Source organism: Nycticebus coucang, chromosome 12 (assembly GCF_027406575.1).
Source record: "Nycticebus coucang isolate mNycCou1 chromosome 12, mNycCou1.pri, whole genome shotgun sequence".
NCBI classification, from domain to species: domain Eukaryota; kingdom Metazoa; phylum Chordata; class Mammalia; order Primates; family Lorisidae; genus Nycticebus; species Nycticebus coucang.
Window position 1 is genome coordinate 65,431,953 of NC_069791.1, and position 17,536 is coordinate 65,449,488.

Genomic DNA, 17,536 nt, shown 5'->3' on the forward strand with positions numbered 1-17,536 from the left:
AGGGGTCTTAGCACCATTCATGTGCCCAGGTGACTCTGGCATATGGTGTGGGTAAGGAGCCGAGGTTTCCCTTTCTCCAAATGGCTAATTGTCTCAATGCCATTTTTTTTAATAGTTCATCTTTTGTAGATATTTAATTTAAATGGAAATATCTATTACATGGGTTAATCTGTGCCAGGCTGTCCTCCCTATGGCCTGCTGCTGTAAGGACCACCACACTGTATAGGGGAACTGAGAGTTGTACCTGTCCTTGGTTGGTGCAGGTATTTCCGTAAAATAATGCTAATTCAGTAGGTATCAGGAGTTGACCAAACCTGCAGCAGAAATGTGGTTTGGTAACTTTCATTTTTGCCCATCACAGAATAACACTGTCCCTCCCCTGCTATTCTCACTGGGCGAGGAGCTGGCCCCTTGCTCCTTTCAAAGAAGAGGCAGGAGGAGGTGTGGGCCTTCTGGGTATTCATGTCCTGTGGCTCTTGATCATTATTATTTCCTATCAAATAGGACTTCCCAAGTGCAAATGGTCTGTAACAAGAGGAAACAAAGGAATACCCTCAGAAAATTCTGATTTTTATGAAGAACTTTTATTGCCATCTCTCTATTTCTCTATTGCATTTTCAGCCATCATGCTCTTTGGAAAGTTGTTTTATATTTAGGGTGTGAGTTTCTGGGGTTTTGCCAGCCTTACCAATGCCCTGGCCCACATGCATCTACCCCAGATCCTTCCCCTTCATGCCGAGTGGGACACGTCAGGTATGTGACATAGATCATATATAAAGCTCGGCCTTGTGGAGAAAGTGGAAGGTCTCAACATGCCAAGAAAAGTTAAGGGGCCCAGTGTTGCTACTCTGGCTTTGGGTTCCTATCAATCTTCCCCCCTTTCTACTTAGCATACAAAGCCACATTTTCCTGAGGCCAGATCATGGCTCAGATAGAAATTAGATGCTTTTGGAAGCTGCAGGATGACTAGGCAATTATTCCTACTGTACGTGTCCCTGGCTCTACCCGGGGGACTGAGCCAGAAAAGCTCAGTAAATTAACTGAGTCAGTTCAGTGCATTAACTTCTATAAACTGAACCATGAAAAAACATTTGCTAATCAAAATAGTACTATAAAAGTCATTCATAGTACAAATAGCCATTTCCCAATTTATTCCTTTTCTAAGTCTAGAGTTGTGTATGTCACCTTTTTCACAAACATAACTTTAAACTTCTGCCTTTGGTACACCAAAGAGCATGCTTCCCAAGTACTCACAAAGGTCCCCTGAAAAGCAATTTGTCATACTTAGCATTGGACTAGTATTTTAGAAGCTTTAACCCTTTTCAAAGCTGCTTATCCTAGTTCTGGGATATATTTGGACAAATCTATAATTTCTAAATGGAAATAGAACTGGGTACTCAGTCCACAGAGACCAACAGACCACATGCTGCTTGTTTTTCTATTTCTCCCCACATTTCAGAGACACGAGAGGGAAGTATTTCTCAAACTGATTTATAGCAACTCCCCAGTGGAAATCATATCAGAATTTTTTGGAACTAAGTCACTATATTTCCTAGACAAGTTACACTTAAAAAGCTGAAATTTTTTCTTAACTGTATTATAGCTGAAATGTCAGTTCTATTCTGCCCAGAGCTTATAATCACTGTGAAATTAGGTTATACTTTTAAAAATCATTGAATTAGGAAATGGTGTTATCTGGGCCCACTTCTCAGCTCCGCTCTTGTTTATTTACATCTATTTTCCCCTAACTGAATAGCATAACCGCAGGTAAGCCCAATTCTTCATTCCAGTTAATTCTTTTGTGTCTTGGGCTTCCTTTTTGGTACAGGTACCGCCTGGCCGGCCTGCCTGGAGAGTACCAGCAGAGGAACATCACCAGCCCAGAGGTGAACTACTGCCTGGTGACAGACCTGATTATCTGGACTCAGTATGAAATACAGGTGGCAGCTTATAATGGGGCTGGCCTGGGTGTCTTCAGCAGGGCAGTGACTGAGTACACCTTACAAGGAGGTAAGCTGGCTCTCCAAATCCACAAGGTAGCGGAGTCTTTGTTGGGGAGCAGGGTTTGCAAAGCTTGAGTGGAGTGTATTAGAAATAAAAATAGAGAATTCAGTTCTCGAGGGAACATTTAGAAGAAAATCCACCACATATTTAATCTAATCTCTCCACCTCTCCCTAAACTAAAGCAGTACTGTGTAAGGGAAACAAGTCACATTCCAACTGCTTTCTTCAGCTAGTAAGGGCAGGAATTATCTAAACACATCCTCTCACTAGTATACCTATTCTTAAAAAGTATAGAATTGAATTTTCCTAAATGGAATAATTGTATATTTTGCAGTGAAGCTGGCTGTGTAGTTCTACATGATACTGTGAATGTTTTTCAAAGAAAATTATTATTTAGGGTGGCACCTGTAGCTCAAAGAAGTAGGGCGCCAGCCCCTATACTGAAGGTGGCTGGTTAAAAACTGCAAAAAAAAAAAAAAAAAAGGAAATGATTATTTCTAATTTTGTTTTTAATGATATAATGTGATTATTAGTAATGGAATCTACAACTGGTCTTTGCTTTTTGGTCCTTTTTAGTTACACAAGCAAACAGTTCGCTAGATCAAGAAAATCCCTTTCCACCTCTTCCCCCAAAATGACCAGAAAGAATGTCATAAAGCCAGTGGATCTTATTATTTGCTAACATCCAGCCATGCCATTTAAGGCTTTCTGCAGTGTCTGATTCCTCTGCTACTTTCTGGAGGATGCAGGTCTCAACCCCTGGAGGAGATGGGCATTGGGCAACACACCCCACATCTGCATTTCATTTTTATTGCTCTCAGCCGTAATAAATAGACCCTCCCTTGACGCAACCTTGTTTGTCCTGTAGCAACCCAAATCCTTGCCCAGGGAAGTAATTTTTCCACAAACTCTAAAATCCTTTTTTACTCAGCGATTTATACTTGCTCCTGATTCACAGGTGTGATTTTATTTGCTTAGGCATTTTTATTGTTACCAGGCCTTGACCTTCTTCAAATCATAAGGTTTCTAACTGCCCACTTCTCTCCCCAAATCATGCCTGAGACCTAATGTTCCTTGATATTACATGCTGTTATTATCATCCCTTATTGATTGGCTGTCTGTTGTCATCTGTAAGTCCATAAATCCTCCTTTATAAATTAAGTGCAGTCAGTTCTGCTCACACAGTGACTAGCAGAAATATTTAAAACACAGAATAGCCAGGAAGAACCTGTCCATCTGCAAGTAATTCTTTATTAGTCATTTAAAAAGGAAAATAGCTGAAGACCTGAACAATTAATGTTTGCTTTAATTAGTCTATTTAATAAAGTAACAATAAACTTGGAAATACTTAAAATGACTACTATTTCTATTAATAATCTCCTATTACTATTAATGGTGACTATTTAATTTTATTACTGGTGCATTTGAGTTCTGCGTAGGGGAAAGGAAAGCAGATCTGGACCTAATTGAGAAGGGCTTTGAGGTGTTAGAATTTGGCTGTTATTCGGTTGGCAATGGGGAGCTGTTAAAGGTTTAAGAGCCATGAGTGACATGATCCAAATGCTGCATTAGGAAGTGGAATCTCTCACAGGTATGCAAGACGGCTGGGAGACAGCAGAGATAGCAGCAGCAATTGTCTGACTGACAGCGGGTGAGCTTCTCTGGCTCTGATGGTTTCTGGCAGTGAGAAGGGTTGGGGTATATACCTGGGTGGTATGTTACCATTTCCAAACAGTTTCCAGGTTACCTTGTTTGAGACTCCCATGATCCTGTAAACAGATTCGGGTCACAGCTTATGCACTCATCCAGAGCTGCCTATGCAACAGGACTGGGTATAAAAACAGGAATGGGGCCTGGACTCTTCCTCAAACTGCTTGCAGTTTATAGGGTGGAAGAGGGCAGGTTTGGTTTTCAGGCTTTCATAAGGAAACAGACATTTGCTAGCTTGAATTTAGTTGGTCTGAAATTGTGTGGCCAACAAATGACAGAACCAGCATTAATAATATCCAGTCTTCTGAGTTTAAACCACAGTACTCTGAGTAATAACAGCATCCTCTGTCATCTCTGGACATCAAGGAGATTTTGGCATGGCTGATAACAGATTGGCTGCCCAGACTAAAGGCCAGGGCTCTGCCAGAAATGGTCACATGATGGGTGGGCCTCTATAACCAAGCAATCTTCTGGATAGAGAGATTATTCAGTTATAGTTTGGCTTCACAAACAGATTTTTCTCTTCATATGGATGAGGACTTGACTTCAGTTCACTTTTTGTTTAAATGTGGTATATCATCTGTACTTTGTTTTTTACTATTAATGAGCTGATATTTATGAATAATGCTACACATGCAGTCTTCCATCTGCATATCCACTTTTGTAGCTGGGTTATCTCTCCCTTACCTGAGTGTTTGATGTCTGATGTTAGCACATAGAGTCCTGCAGAGGTTTGAGAGCCACCCCTTGGACATGGTCATAACCCTCACTTCTCAGGTGTCGCCTGCTTCAACACTCTTGAGGATGTCCTTGTATGCATGATGATGGCTATCTTTTGTTCCCCATCTAAGTCCTGTGGGCTTCCTCAGTGTGTGCTCCAGAAACACGAATGGGTCTGTTCTCCCTTGTAGGGGCTCAGCCTTTCTTCTCTGCAACTTTCAGATTTCCAATGTACCCTGTGGGATTGTCAGTCCCCATGCTTGTGTTCAGGAAGTCATTTCATGCTCTTCTTCCAGACTCTGATTCCAACCCTAAACCCTTTCCTGAGCCACTGGAATTTCTCAGGCTGTGACAGCCACTGAGACTTCCCCAGGAAGCACCATCTGACCCTGTTTTGTTTGAGTGACATGCTGGAGCCCAGCACAGATAAGGGTGATAGCACTTAATGACTAGAGCTTGGACACTGTCCCTTGGAATCGGCCATGGCATTGGTCCAAATCTGGACTTGGGCACTTGGCTGGTATCAGCAGGAGCTCATGGCTTGGGGAAGGTGCTGACCCACAGCCTGGCTGCCTCGGGTGTGGTCATGATATTTGTTCAAGAACCTCCCAGTCAGCTACTTAGTAGTGGAACAAAATGAAGCAAGCATGTCAATTCTGTCCTTGATCTAAATCCCCACCTAAGTCGGGTGAGTACAGAAGAGGTGGAGAGAGGGTAAGGCTGGACTGAATTCGGAAGGGAGGACTTAGGGAGCTGGGTAAAGAGGGGTCTGAGTGAAGGTGATACAGTAGGAAGAAAGGAAACAGGACAGGACTTTGAGTATTTTCGGGAGATAGTGATGGAGGCATATGGCTGTATCAACATGTGACCCCCCAGAAAGAGCCCCTTCCTGGGAATTCATCCAAGCCTGAATCTTAGTATTCACTAGTATGGTGCCTTCTCGAAGCATAGTCAGCCTGTCTGAGCCTGAGTGTTTTCATGTATAAAACTGTGGTGTTTACATCTGCTTTGACTAAGGACTCTGTGAAGAGAAAACAAGACAATACGGGCAAAGGTCGAGGAGATTATGCAGAAACCAGCAGTGTTGTGGTGGTTATCCATATTTGTTTCTCTTCCATGACCAATGGTATCTACTACAGCACTTGAATGTTTCCATAGTGGCCTTTGTATAGAAAGAGACTTGTGGTCAATCTCCCCACTAATAGTAAAATGGAACACGAATATTCAAGAATTGATGTGAGTACGTACTATGTGCTCAGAGTTGTGGGATGGCATCAAGGGTAGAGATGACGCCTGACACATTGTCAACCTTGGAGATCTACTGTTTAGTCCAGCAGGTAAGATTAACGTTCATGACATGAGAGCAAGAAGAAAAGAAATGAGCCTCGCTCGTTGTGGTGACCCTCCATGTATCTGCGGGTCAGTGATAGTAAGCATGCTTTAAAGATCCCCCAGCCAGGACCCAGAGGAATGTGCTGTAGGCAGAGAGGCCCTCCCTAAAGAGGGATTTATTGTGTTCCACATAGGGTGATGCGCATCAGAGTTTGCAGCTGTCTGGGTAAGGAGTGGTAAGAAATAGATCCAGAATAATGGTCGCTTCAACAAAATGGAGGTGTGTTTTTATTTTTCTCATATCAGAAAAGCGGGCAGTGGAGAGTGCAGTTGTAGTGGCAGCTCCAGAGTCATCAGAGAATCAGGACCCTACTGTCTTTTTGCTTTGCCACTTAGCATTTGCCACATAGTCACAAGCTGGCTGCTGCATTGCCAGCTATCATGTCCCCACTGAGAAGGCCAGAAGGAGGAAGGCTCAGGATAGTGTCTCATGGCCAAGTGCTGCCACCGTTAAGAAGCTTTCTTAGAAGTTCTGTTTGCTGCTGAGCTCTGCTTTCAGTTCATGTGAAGGAGAGGCTGGAGATACAGTCTTTCAGTGGACACATTTCTATCTGTTGTTAAGGAAGGAGGGGGACAGACACTTAAGGGGCAGCCAGCAGCTTCTGCCACACTTGCTAAAGTGAACCCTGCTGAGCAGGCAGAGCCTGTATGGATCACAGTCTGCCTCGCGGATGATACTCCATCATCATCTGTGCAGGAGCAGCAGAAACTGCAAGCCCACAGCTCTCCAGGCCCAGCCTGCCCACCAGAGCCCAAGGAGCCCACAGTCTCAGGCCCAAAGCTCAGAGGGGCTGCCTGGGCCACAGCTGAGCAAGTCTCATTTGCCACTGGGAACCCTCTTAGTGTACTTGAAGAGTCTTGCCGCTGTTAGCACTGATTGCTGAGATAGCCTAGTGCCTGAGTAGGTCCTTGAAGCTGAAAAGGGAATAATTAAAATGCCTGTATATAAAAGGAGAAAAGAATAACTCATAAAATTAATTATTTGTCAGCCTAATTTGGAAAATTATTGGAATGTATAGAAACATAATTCAACAACGTGTCAGGAGATTGTACAAAAGGCAGAAAATACTCAGCCTGAGGAAGATGAAGCTGTGTTCCAGCCAGCCTAATTTTTATTTCTCCCTTTGGCCACATTATGAGCTTGATGTATCAGGAGAAATGAGATAAATGTTTCCTGACTTTAATAAGGCCCTTGGATGTGGTGCCTCTTGAGAAGAGGCCTCTTGACAATGGTGTGGCTCGCACCACCACTAAGCGAATGCAGGGCCTGTGAGACTGTCCTTTCCAAAGAGAACTTACAAATGATATCGCATGTGCCCAGGGTATGGGTATGTCTTGTGGGTGCAGCAGCAGCAGCAGCAGAGCAAGAGGAAAGCTCTTTGCTCCAGTGGCTGCAGCAGCTCAGCCAATTTGGGGTCTCAAATGAGTTTTCTTCAAGGAAATTCCTTAAGGAAGAAAAGCAAGTCCTTCCTTCCTTGAGCTCAACACAATATGGTGTTGATCCCTGAAGCAACCCAAACCCAGCCCTCATTGGCCACATACCCCATTTTTCTTTTCGATGTCATTTATTATAGAGATATATGTTAAATGTATGGTTTGTCAACTCTCACTCTTCGCAAGTTACTAGCTCCTTGAACATGCAGGGATTACGTAATTTAAACTTTCCAACTTCCCTGACTTTTCATATTCCCACTTCATCCACCATCTCCCATTATCTTGTCTGCCAATCTTATTTAATCAATGTTATTAACAGTGCCTCTGTGACCTTCTCTGTGCAAGGCATTTTTAAATCGGACATATTAACTCAGCCAAGTGAACTTTCCAGGGGGCGAGAGGGAAAGGTTGGTTCTGTCACAGAAGCTGTGGCCTAAAATTCCAACATACTTGGAGCCCACTTGTCAAATTTCCATTATGATTACACAAAATGAAATGTAAAATACTTAAATTTACTTGAAAATTTGAAAACGCTTCCAGAAATCAATATGCTTTTGGTTTTAAGTGGAAAAAAAAACCACAGAGCATAACTGTAAGTTCTGCATAACTAAATGCCTAGTACAATTAGAAGCATTTTTCTTAGTGCCAGTGTTTACTTCAGCAACTTGCTAACCATATAGTATGGGAGCGAAAGTACTGTAATTGTTTAAAGCCATCAGTAGTTCAGATTCAATGCTGATTTAATGTTTGATTCACAAATTCAGTTGTTGTTAGAAATTGTTCAAATAACAGTGAAAGGCACCTGAAAAAATAATGTGATGATGGAGTCTCAGGGTGAACCTGAGTGTGGAATTGCACACACTGTCAGAATACAGAATATAAGAGATTGCAGTTTTTTCCTAAAATAAGCCTGTCAAGATTAGGAAACTACTTCTATTCATTTTTAAATGTATCCATTAAAATGCATATGTTGATTTTTCTATAAAGGGTCTAAAGAAAAATTATACTATAAATCATCATTATGAGCATACCAAGATTTTACTTTTTTTCTGGCTTTATTTCTTTTTATCATTTTTCTTCTTATAGCAGGTATATGTGTGCTATAATGATTTATTCTGGTTTCAGAACATTACCTTTAATGAAAGAGAAATATTTCATATTTAAAAAGAAATGGAAAAAAACATTTGGTTATCCACATTTCTAAAACACTAGTAAGAGCTCCTAAATGTTCACTTGGGCTTTGCAAGGTTTTCTAAAGTAAGGATTATAAACGAACATTCTGTTTGCAAGCCCCATTCTTATCTCCTCTTGGGAAATTCTCAATGTGGTATTAAATGACATTGCACAAAAGATTTGTTTCTCAATCTCTAAGGCTTTCTAGACCTCAGGCTGTACCTACAGAATAGGAAAATGTTCCAAATTCTCCCAGCATTACCTAAAACACTAAGTAAAAGCTGAACAAAATAGATATGGGATTTTCCATTAGGTATGAGCTTAATTTGGTCTTTTAGAATTTACAGGAAAGGTAAGGATAGGAAACTTAAGTGAAGCCACCATATACCAATTTTTGTTGTGCTATGCTATGTACTTACTCTTATTATCTTATTTCATTCATCCCCCAGTAGTCATGTGGAATAGGTATTACTGTCCCTATTATACAGAAAAAAAAAAAAAGGAAGCTCAGAGAGGTAACTAATTTCCCCAAGCTCTTGTAGCTAGAAAATTCTGCAAGTTAAATCTAAATCTACTGGCCTCCCAAGCATATGCCCTTTTTGTTATAACCTACCCTCGCTAGGATTCACCTTTTTACCATTCACATGTATTAGACATGGATAAAATTACTTCCAGATTTTTACTGCAGCTCATATATGGAATGGTAAAGGAGTGAGATCTCTTTTCACTTATGTTCACATAGTAGGTGAATTTGCAGTGGCTTGTGGACATTTCGACTGCAGTGTACAATACGAAATGGATCTTATATTGAAACCCAGTACACAAACATACAACTGAAACAAAATATTCATGGAACTGGTGGTGCCTGTGGCTCAGTGAGTAGGGCGCCAGCCCCATATGCCGAGGGTGGCGGGTTCAAACCCAGCCCCGGCCAAACTGCAATAAAAAAAAAAAAAATAGCCAGGCGTTGTGGCGGGCGCCTGTAGTCCCAGCTGCTGGGGAGGCTGAGGCAAGGGAATTGCATAAGCCCAAGAGTAGAGGTTGCTGTGAGCCGTGTGACGCCACGGCACTCTACCTGAGGGCGGTACAGTGAGACTCTGTCTCTACAAAAAAAAAAAAAAAAAATTCATGGAACAATAGTTACAGTGTATGATGTTCTTTGATATTTTCTGTTGTGTTCTACTTCATTCTTTTAAAAATGCCGGTGACCACTGAATTGATTTTCTGATCTACTAATCCACTTGTGACCTATACTTTGAAAAATACTTAATTCGAGCAATATTAGGGTGTTTGGTTTGACTGATCTTGCATCCCTTTCAGAAAAGGATTCTGCTGCACTCAGGATTCATCTGGGTCAGGGCTGTGAAGCCTGTCTTGTATGTGCAACTGTAAGAGACAGAAGGGGCTGAGTGGGATATGAGCAGGGCCACCAGCCTAGGCACAAAGCTAAGCTTTGGGGCTAGAGAAGGTATAGCCAGGTTAGCATCTGAATTTTTACAGAGAGCCTTGTGAGAGAGAAAGGTTTCCTGAGATTTGCCCTCCAACTGCCACTAGAAGACATAGGGAAAAATAAAACCAATTTGAAATTCCTGTTACCATCACGTAATTTTGTGATTTACAGACCCGTCTTCCTACTAGCTTAGGAACTCTCTGAGTGCAGAGGCTGTGTCTGATTTGTATTTTTTATATCTGTATCCCCATAGCCAAGCACAATGCCTGACACATAAATAAAGCATAAATAGATACCTAATTAAAAATAGATGGCTTATTGTTCCCATTTCAATATCCAGAACTGTGCAGATTTAATCTCCACATTTAGTACAATGCCCTGCTTTCTGCCCTGACTCTTGGTGCTGTCTGGAAGGCAGCTTTGAGTGCCATAGTGTAGTGTGTAGACGGGGCCTTTTTTGTCTTTCTACAGCATGACGTCCAAAAGCAAACCTCCCTGAGTGCTGCCCATACTGAACCTAGCTTTGCTTAGGAGCCTGAACTCGAAATCCCCTCTCACCTCTGCTGGAAATGCTGAATCTGGAAGTGTAGCCCAGCCCATGCATGGGGACATTATAAACATGATAGTGTTCCCAGCACGACTGAAATGTGTGCCGCTCAGTGTCACAGAAACTTAAGGCAGCGATGCTAGTCCTAAACATATCAGTGTGTGGAAATATTACTCTGGTCATGGTAGGGGCAAAAGAGAAACTGCAGATATGCCATTTCTTTTTTCTTTTTTTCTTTTGAGACAGAATCTCACTCTGTAGCCTGGATAGAGTTAGCTCATAGCAACTTTAAACTCTTGGGCTCAAGCGATCTCCCTGCCTCAGCCTCCTGAGTAGCTGTGACTACAGGCACCTGCCACAACGCCTGGCTAATTTTTCTATTTTTAGTAGAGATAGGGTCTCTTTCTCTTGCTCAGGCTGGCCTCAAACTCCTGAGCTTAGGAGATCCACCTGTCTTGGCCTCCCAGAGTTCTAGGATTACAGGCATGAGCCATTGTGCTTGGCTGCAAATATGCCATTTCACAAACATTGAGAACACACACAGACTGGGAATATCAGAAAAGGGGGCATCACCAACGCAACAAAGTCAAGGTGCTATGGAAGCTAAAGGAGGCCAGACCAATGGCAGCCTTGGTCCCTTGTTTTGGAAGCTCAGCCTTTGGCACAGATAAAAATATTTTGTAGGCGTGAAACTGGTATTTCATGTATAGAAATATCTCTCTTCTTTCATCTTATCCCTAACTGGCTACCGATTCAGATGAGTGGGCTATCTGGCTAAGTCAGCAGCTGGCAGCTTCCTCTCCTTGTGCTGGACACCCCAACCAGTTTAAAGACTGGCCTCAAGTGCTTCTCCTCAATGCTTGGCAAATAAAGAATTGGAAAAAACAAGCTCAGAAAGGGATACAAAAGCTTTCAAGTGTTAAAATATTTTCTTATAAAGGCCATAAAAAGATATTTGAGTTTATTGTCAAAGATTTGTTATCTTAATAATGTGTTTGGAATGTTCAATGCAGTGAGAACATTCAGGTGTATCAAAACTGCAAGAACCATAACAACACAAGAACTCAGCTGTAGCCTATAACGATCTGGCATTAACAATAACACCCAGCACAAAAATTGTAATATATACATCCGCCCAGGAATGTGTAGCCAGTAATTCTTCCAAGTAATGAGCTCCCTTCTCCCTTGTTTGAAAGGCATATACATTTAATTCTAGGGGGTTACCTGGTGAAATAATACCCATGAATTCCCATTAAGGTCTGAATTGACACTTTTGTCCCCAATATTTGAAATCATATGCTTTCAGGATAATGAAAAACAGGTGTGCTATTATGACAAGGCCATGAAGATTCATGCCTCTCCCATGGTGTAGGGGTGTTGCTTAGAGCAGCTACCCATAGCCATTCTGTCCCCAGACCCATTGCCTGTGGTGGACATGTGATGGGCTCTCACAATGAGTGATCGCAGAATTGGGGATACTCATTCCTAGGAAAAAGTGGTTCAAAAGCCAGCTGGCAGGGGATTGGAGCCAGGAACCAGGCCCTGAATGGTCCAGTGCAAGGCTTCCCACCACCCAGGAAAACATGCACACAAGGGTAATGAAAGATGATATTGTAGTGTGTTAAAGCACTGAGATTTTGTGGTTTATCTATAATGTTATTGTAAGTACAAGTGGGCATGATAGAATATAAAAATTATGCTGGCTAATGCACTATAATTTCATTCTGTACGAAATTCAGCTGATTCTATGACATTTACGGGGGCTTTTCAGCATCTTTAGGTTAGGTTCACATCAGTCTGCTGGAGGGCCTAAGCAGAACGGAAATCAGTCATTTCCTACCATGGAGGCCTGAACACCCACCTCTGCCTTTCCCAGAAGGCCTGTGAATTGCTCCATCAGTGCCTCATCTCATTTTATTAATTTTATTTGACATGCTGTGAATCTCCAAAACATCACAGAGCCCATGGCCAGCACAGGTTCTTTTGATTAACACGATTTTAAACTGTGTCTGTCATTTATGTAGATGAATTGTAACAATAGACTAGAATTTACTCAGGGGTGTTGCAAATAAGGTTTACATTATCTTCATAATATTAAACATAAATGAAATGTTGAAAATAAAAATGTGTCACTCTCTCTTGTCAACTGCAGGGAATGGTACCTGCCTGACATAGTCAAAAATTCCATGGGCCATAAGCAGCTGTAGACGTTCCGAAGCAGCAAAGAAGAAGTGGTGGGAATGAGAACAGGGTTTTCTATCAAGCAATGAATTAGTCTCTGGAGGATAGAATAAGAGTAATAACCAAGGGAAGAATGCAGGGAGGGAGAGAGAAGGAGAGGGAAGCAAAAACGGAGGTGGCAGGCAGTAAGAAAGGAAGCAAGGAGGGAGGAAAGAAGTGGAAAGGAAATTTGGAGCAGCAGTTCTCAAAGGCGTTCCCTAGGCCAGCAGTATCAGTATCACCTGAGGACCCTTCCAGACTCACCAAATCAGGAGTTCTGACCATTTGTGTTTCAACAAGTCTTCCAGATGAGTCCATTTTGTGAGAACCTTCTCTAGAAGTTGATGGGTAGAAGAAGGTAACACCAAGGAGTCAAAACCATGAGCACTGCCAGCTTGTGCCTACAAAGAATCCGTCCAGCCCCCGGACAGAAACAACGGTTCATGTGAACCACAGCACATCATGTGAGCTTACACGTGTGCAGGTGGATAGGGGAGGAAGAAAACCCAGCTGTGTTTCTGGAAACTCTGATGGTTGGGTAAGAGGCTGGAGTCTTCTTTAAGATAAAGATCATGACTTTGGAAAAGAAAGGAAGATACAGGTAATGATTCATTGGCAATTTAAGAGGATCAAGCTGCTTGGACCGATGACAATATACACAGGTTTGGGGGAGACAAGAATTTTAGAGCAGTTTCTGTCCCACAGTCCTGTTTCCAGCCCTTTGGAAGAAAATGAGACTAGGATGGGCATAATTATTTCAGGTTAAGCAGCTTGATCATACTTCAGTAATCTTTTTCTTCTGCTTTTATCTGGCTCCCTTTCAAGATGAATGGGACTTTTGTTAGAACAACAAGTTTCTGACAGGGGGTAGAATTCCTCTCAAAAATGATAGGCAGAGCACATGCCACAGAAACACTGTTGAAAATTGAGGGACAGGGGGAACAGCCTGGACAGAACTATGAAACACTCAGTGAAGGGTGGGGCTGCAGGTTGCACTTCAAAGAAAGAGGTCAAGAGAAACATGGCCCTGTGACCCTCAGGAAGCATTACCATGAAGCATCTGAGTCATGCAGAACAAGTCACATTCTCCCAACCTTATTTCCTTTCTATGCAGGGTTGCTGAGTTGATAGATCCAAATACCATATTCATTCTGAAGCTTGACTTTCATTCATTCATTCATTTGTTCACCCTGTGGATAAGACAGAGAAATATGGGGATCAGACGAGGAAGTCATTACATGGGTTCCTGGACTTGAGCTGTGCCCCCAAAGTGCAATTTGCTTGACTGCCCTCCACAGAGCAGCATTCGTATCACCTCAGAACTCATTAGAAATACAAATTCTTGCTGCAGAAACCAGTATTCTTCTGGGCTTTTCTTGGTCAACACTTGCATCAGTGACTTGGAGGGAATGGAGGTGGCCTGCCTATTAAATATGCCACAGCTGAGCAAGTAATTCATCTATCCATCTGTTCCAGAATGAGAAATCAGAAATAAATTGCTTTGTCAGATTGGTGGTTGAACTCAACAAACCAAAACGTAAAAGGCACAAACCAATATGCTACATTTAGATACAAACAACCAATGATGTCACATACTAAGAATTACCATACTAAGGAGACATACTAAGAATTACCATAAACAGACTAGGGGGGGTTAGACAAGGAGAACTGTGACCATAACTTATTCTCTCCCTATGGACGATGGTTCCCAAGTCCAAGGCAGATCATAGTACCATGCCACCCTGCCCTGGCTCACTGCACTTGGAGCATCAAGGCCAGCTCCAGGTGCCTGGCCATGAGGGATGAGGGGAGCAGAACAGGCAGTGTTCTGTCCATCCTATTCCATGAAAAACAGAGGAGAGAGGCAGGGTGTGTGTTTGGCCAGTAGCCAGGATGGATGATACAGGTATATGATGTGTGCATATGAGGACCAGACAGGGGAATCAGCAAGTGGAGGCTGCAGGAGTAAAGGTTTCTATTCAGCATGAGGAAAGTCCTCTGACAGTGTGTGCTAAAGATCAAGAAAGTTGTGTCTAAGAAGTTGCTGAGCAGCAGCCAAGTGGTACCTGCCTGGGAGCTGTTGTCATCAGACAACATCACTCAGGCTGTTTGTGTATCCCGTGGCTTGATGAAGCTTCACAGAAGAAACATCATTTACCAAAACTCTGGTTACTGTAATTTCATAGAACAAAACCACGACGTACAGTTGAGGCTGTGTATTTGACCTGGTGTCCACGGCTGGGCACATACTCGGGTTGTGATCCCCTCCTACTGTGTTTTCATCAGGTGCTTCCCACTTAACCTCCTGGTTCAGGAACTATCTCCGCCATAGGGTCTTACTTAAGAATTCTGTGCTGACCTTCATTGTAGCACTTCTAAATACAGAATTATAAATGTCTCTTCCTCCCACAAGTCTCTGAGCTCCTTACAGAGCTCATGTATACACAGTGTGTACATGCAGATACTAGATAAAATTGGATTTTTTGTATGTAAATGAAAATCTAAAACCAAAAACAAGAAGTCTTTTAGCAAATTATAATACCTGTAAATGGAACTAATGTGTTTTACCCAAACTATCAGTTTGTAATCTTATGTCACAGTAGTTTTAGGGAGAAAAGAAGAAAAAAGTTTACTAGCTAATTGTAATAGTGCTCATAGTCCAGAACAATGAAGCCAAATTCATTGATTTTATCAATAAACACAATGGAATGAATTAACCTATAAAAATACAAAGAATTCCAGGTTGGCCAGCAAAGCAAAATTCAACACTATGCTGTAAACAAGAGATATCTGAAAGAAAGAGACTCAGAAGGGTAAAAAGTGAAAAGATGGACAGAGATACACAGTCAAATACAGATAGAAAGAAAGCTGGGAGGATAATCTTGATATCTGACTGGTAGAAGCTACACCAACAAAAATGTAAAAACACAAAGGACAGCATTGTGTAATGCTAAAAGCTATAATTCACAATGAGGATATAATAATCATTTATGGACCTAGAAACAGCAACAACTTCCATAAAGCAGAAATTCTAGAAGATGCAAAAGATAAAGGGAGACATTGATACAAGGAGACTTTAACATACCTCTTTCAATCCAAGATAGATACAGGGGGGGAAATTACAGTGTAGGACACCTAAACAACACAATATGTAAGATAGAAATTATAGACATACATCTATATCTAGTAACTCTGAACCTTGGTAAAAGAGAATATACCTTCTTTACAATTGCACAGGGAACATTTATGACAATCGATCAGATCTTAGGCCACAAAACCCTTAAACGATTCTGAAAAATGCAAAGAAATCCATCAAAAAATGAAAGTTACAGACTAGTTTTACATTGTATTGATAAAAAAAATTCTAAAAATTGTTAAATAAAATCCATCAGCACATTAAAAATATCCAGATAAGGTTTATCCCAACAGCACAATTTTGACATTTGTCAATACTCAATAATAAATACATATATAATGGGAATTTATTGATACTTCATAATTCAGTATGAATAATATATGTACTTCAAATCTGTTTTCTGCATTTGCTCAACTGGGAAGCCCTCCAGTCAAGGGTGCTGATGAAAGAGCAAGCACAAGAGAGACCCCACGGTTTCACCTAACCTTTAATACTGAACTGGACTCACTAGCCAAAGCCATGGATAAGAGGAAGCAGTCAGAGGCATAAGGCCTGGAAAGGAAATGATTAAACTCTCATTATTTGCAAATAATAAGATTTGATATCCAGGAGCTGCTATAAAAAAGAACTTAGCCAACTACCAAGTTATAAAATCGACATAAAAATCAACCGATTTCATATGCATGAAGAAGACATAACTGGGAGTTATAATGAGAGAGAAGATTCCATTTACAATAGCAGAATAATGTGAGAAAAGAAAAGAAACCTGGGGGTAAGCTTAACAAGAAAATAGTAAGTGTTCCTGAAAGTTATAGAAGGAGATGTAAACAAAGGAATAGGTACCCTGTATCCTTGAACAGGAGGACTCAAGGCCACAGTGATGTTAGTGATCCCTTTGTTAATTTAGAATTGTCACAGAATCCTGTGAGACAAAGTGGCAAACCTAAGAAGCCATGTTTGCTCATTTCTGCTTGCAGCACAATTTCACAGAGCCCCTGACTCTGTGATGACCTGCAGCTCTGACAAGCAGCCCCTCCTGCAACTGTTGCCCAAGTCACTATGTTGCTTAAAAGATACATAACCCCAGCCTTGCCTTTCCTTCATGTAAGATAACATCTGCCTGGGTTAGCCATTGTATTCCTACGATCTATAACAAGTGTACCAACACTTCAGCAATGGGTAACCAGATGTTCCCTTACTCCCAATATTAGGTGTGATTTTGTGCATGCTAAAGCCCCACCACCTGTACATAAGCAGAGCGCTAAGATACTGTGCTAAGCAGTCCCTGGACCTTTGTAAGACTTCTAAATAAAACTAACTTTAGTGATTTAAAAGACTGACTTTTTTCTTTACTTGCCAATCCCAATAAAAATAATATCACATTATTTTCTAGAGCTAGAAAAGTTAAAGTTCATTTATAAAAACAAATGAGCAGGAATAGCTAGGAAAACGCTCAAAGAAAAGTAATGAGGGTGGTGGACTAGTCCTGTAGATATTAAAACATTATAAAGCCATATAATTGGAACAGTGTAATATTGGTGCATTGGTGCATAAATAGTGCGAGAAAAAGAACTGAAAACGCAGAAATGGATGCCATTACCTATGGAAATTTAGTATATTATAAAGGTAGCATCTTGAATGACTGAATAAAGACAGACTTTTTGATAAGTATTGTTGAAATAAGTGGATATCTCTATGGAAGAAGTACAAATCTAGATTCATTTTCTACCCCATACCAAGGATACATTAC

The 17,536-nt window shown here is 41.4% G+C and overlaps 1 protein-coding gene across 1 annotated transcript in view; it reads left to right on the forward strand.

The window, feature by feature from the left end:
- SDK1 (sidekick cell adhesion molecule 1) overlaps positions 1-17,536 on the forward strand; it is a 1,108,031-nt gene that overhangs the window by 891,584 nt on the left and 198,911 nt on the right. Inside the window, exon 17 of the mRNA XM_053556749.1 lies at positions 1,829-2,010. Within this exon, the coding sequence (XP_053412724.1) occupies positions 1,829-2,010 (182 nt within the window). The remainder of the gene's footprint in view (positions 1-1,828; positions 2,011-17,536) is intronic.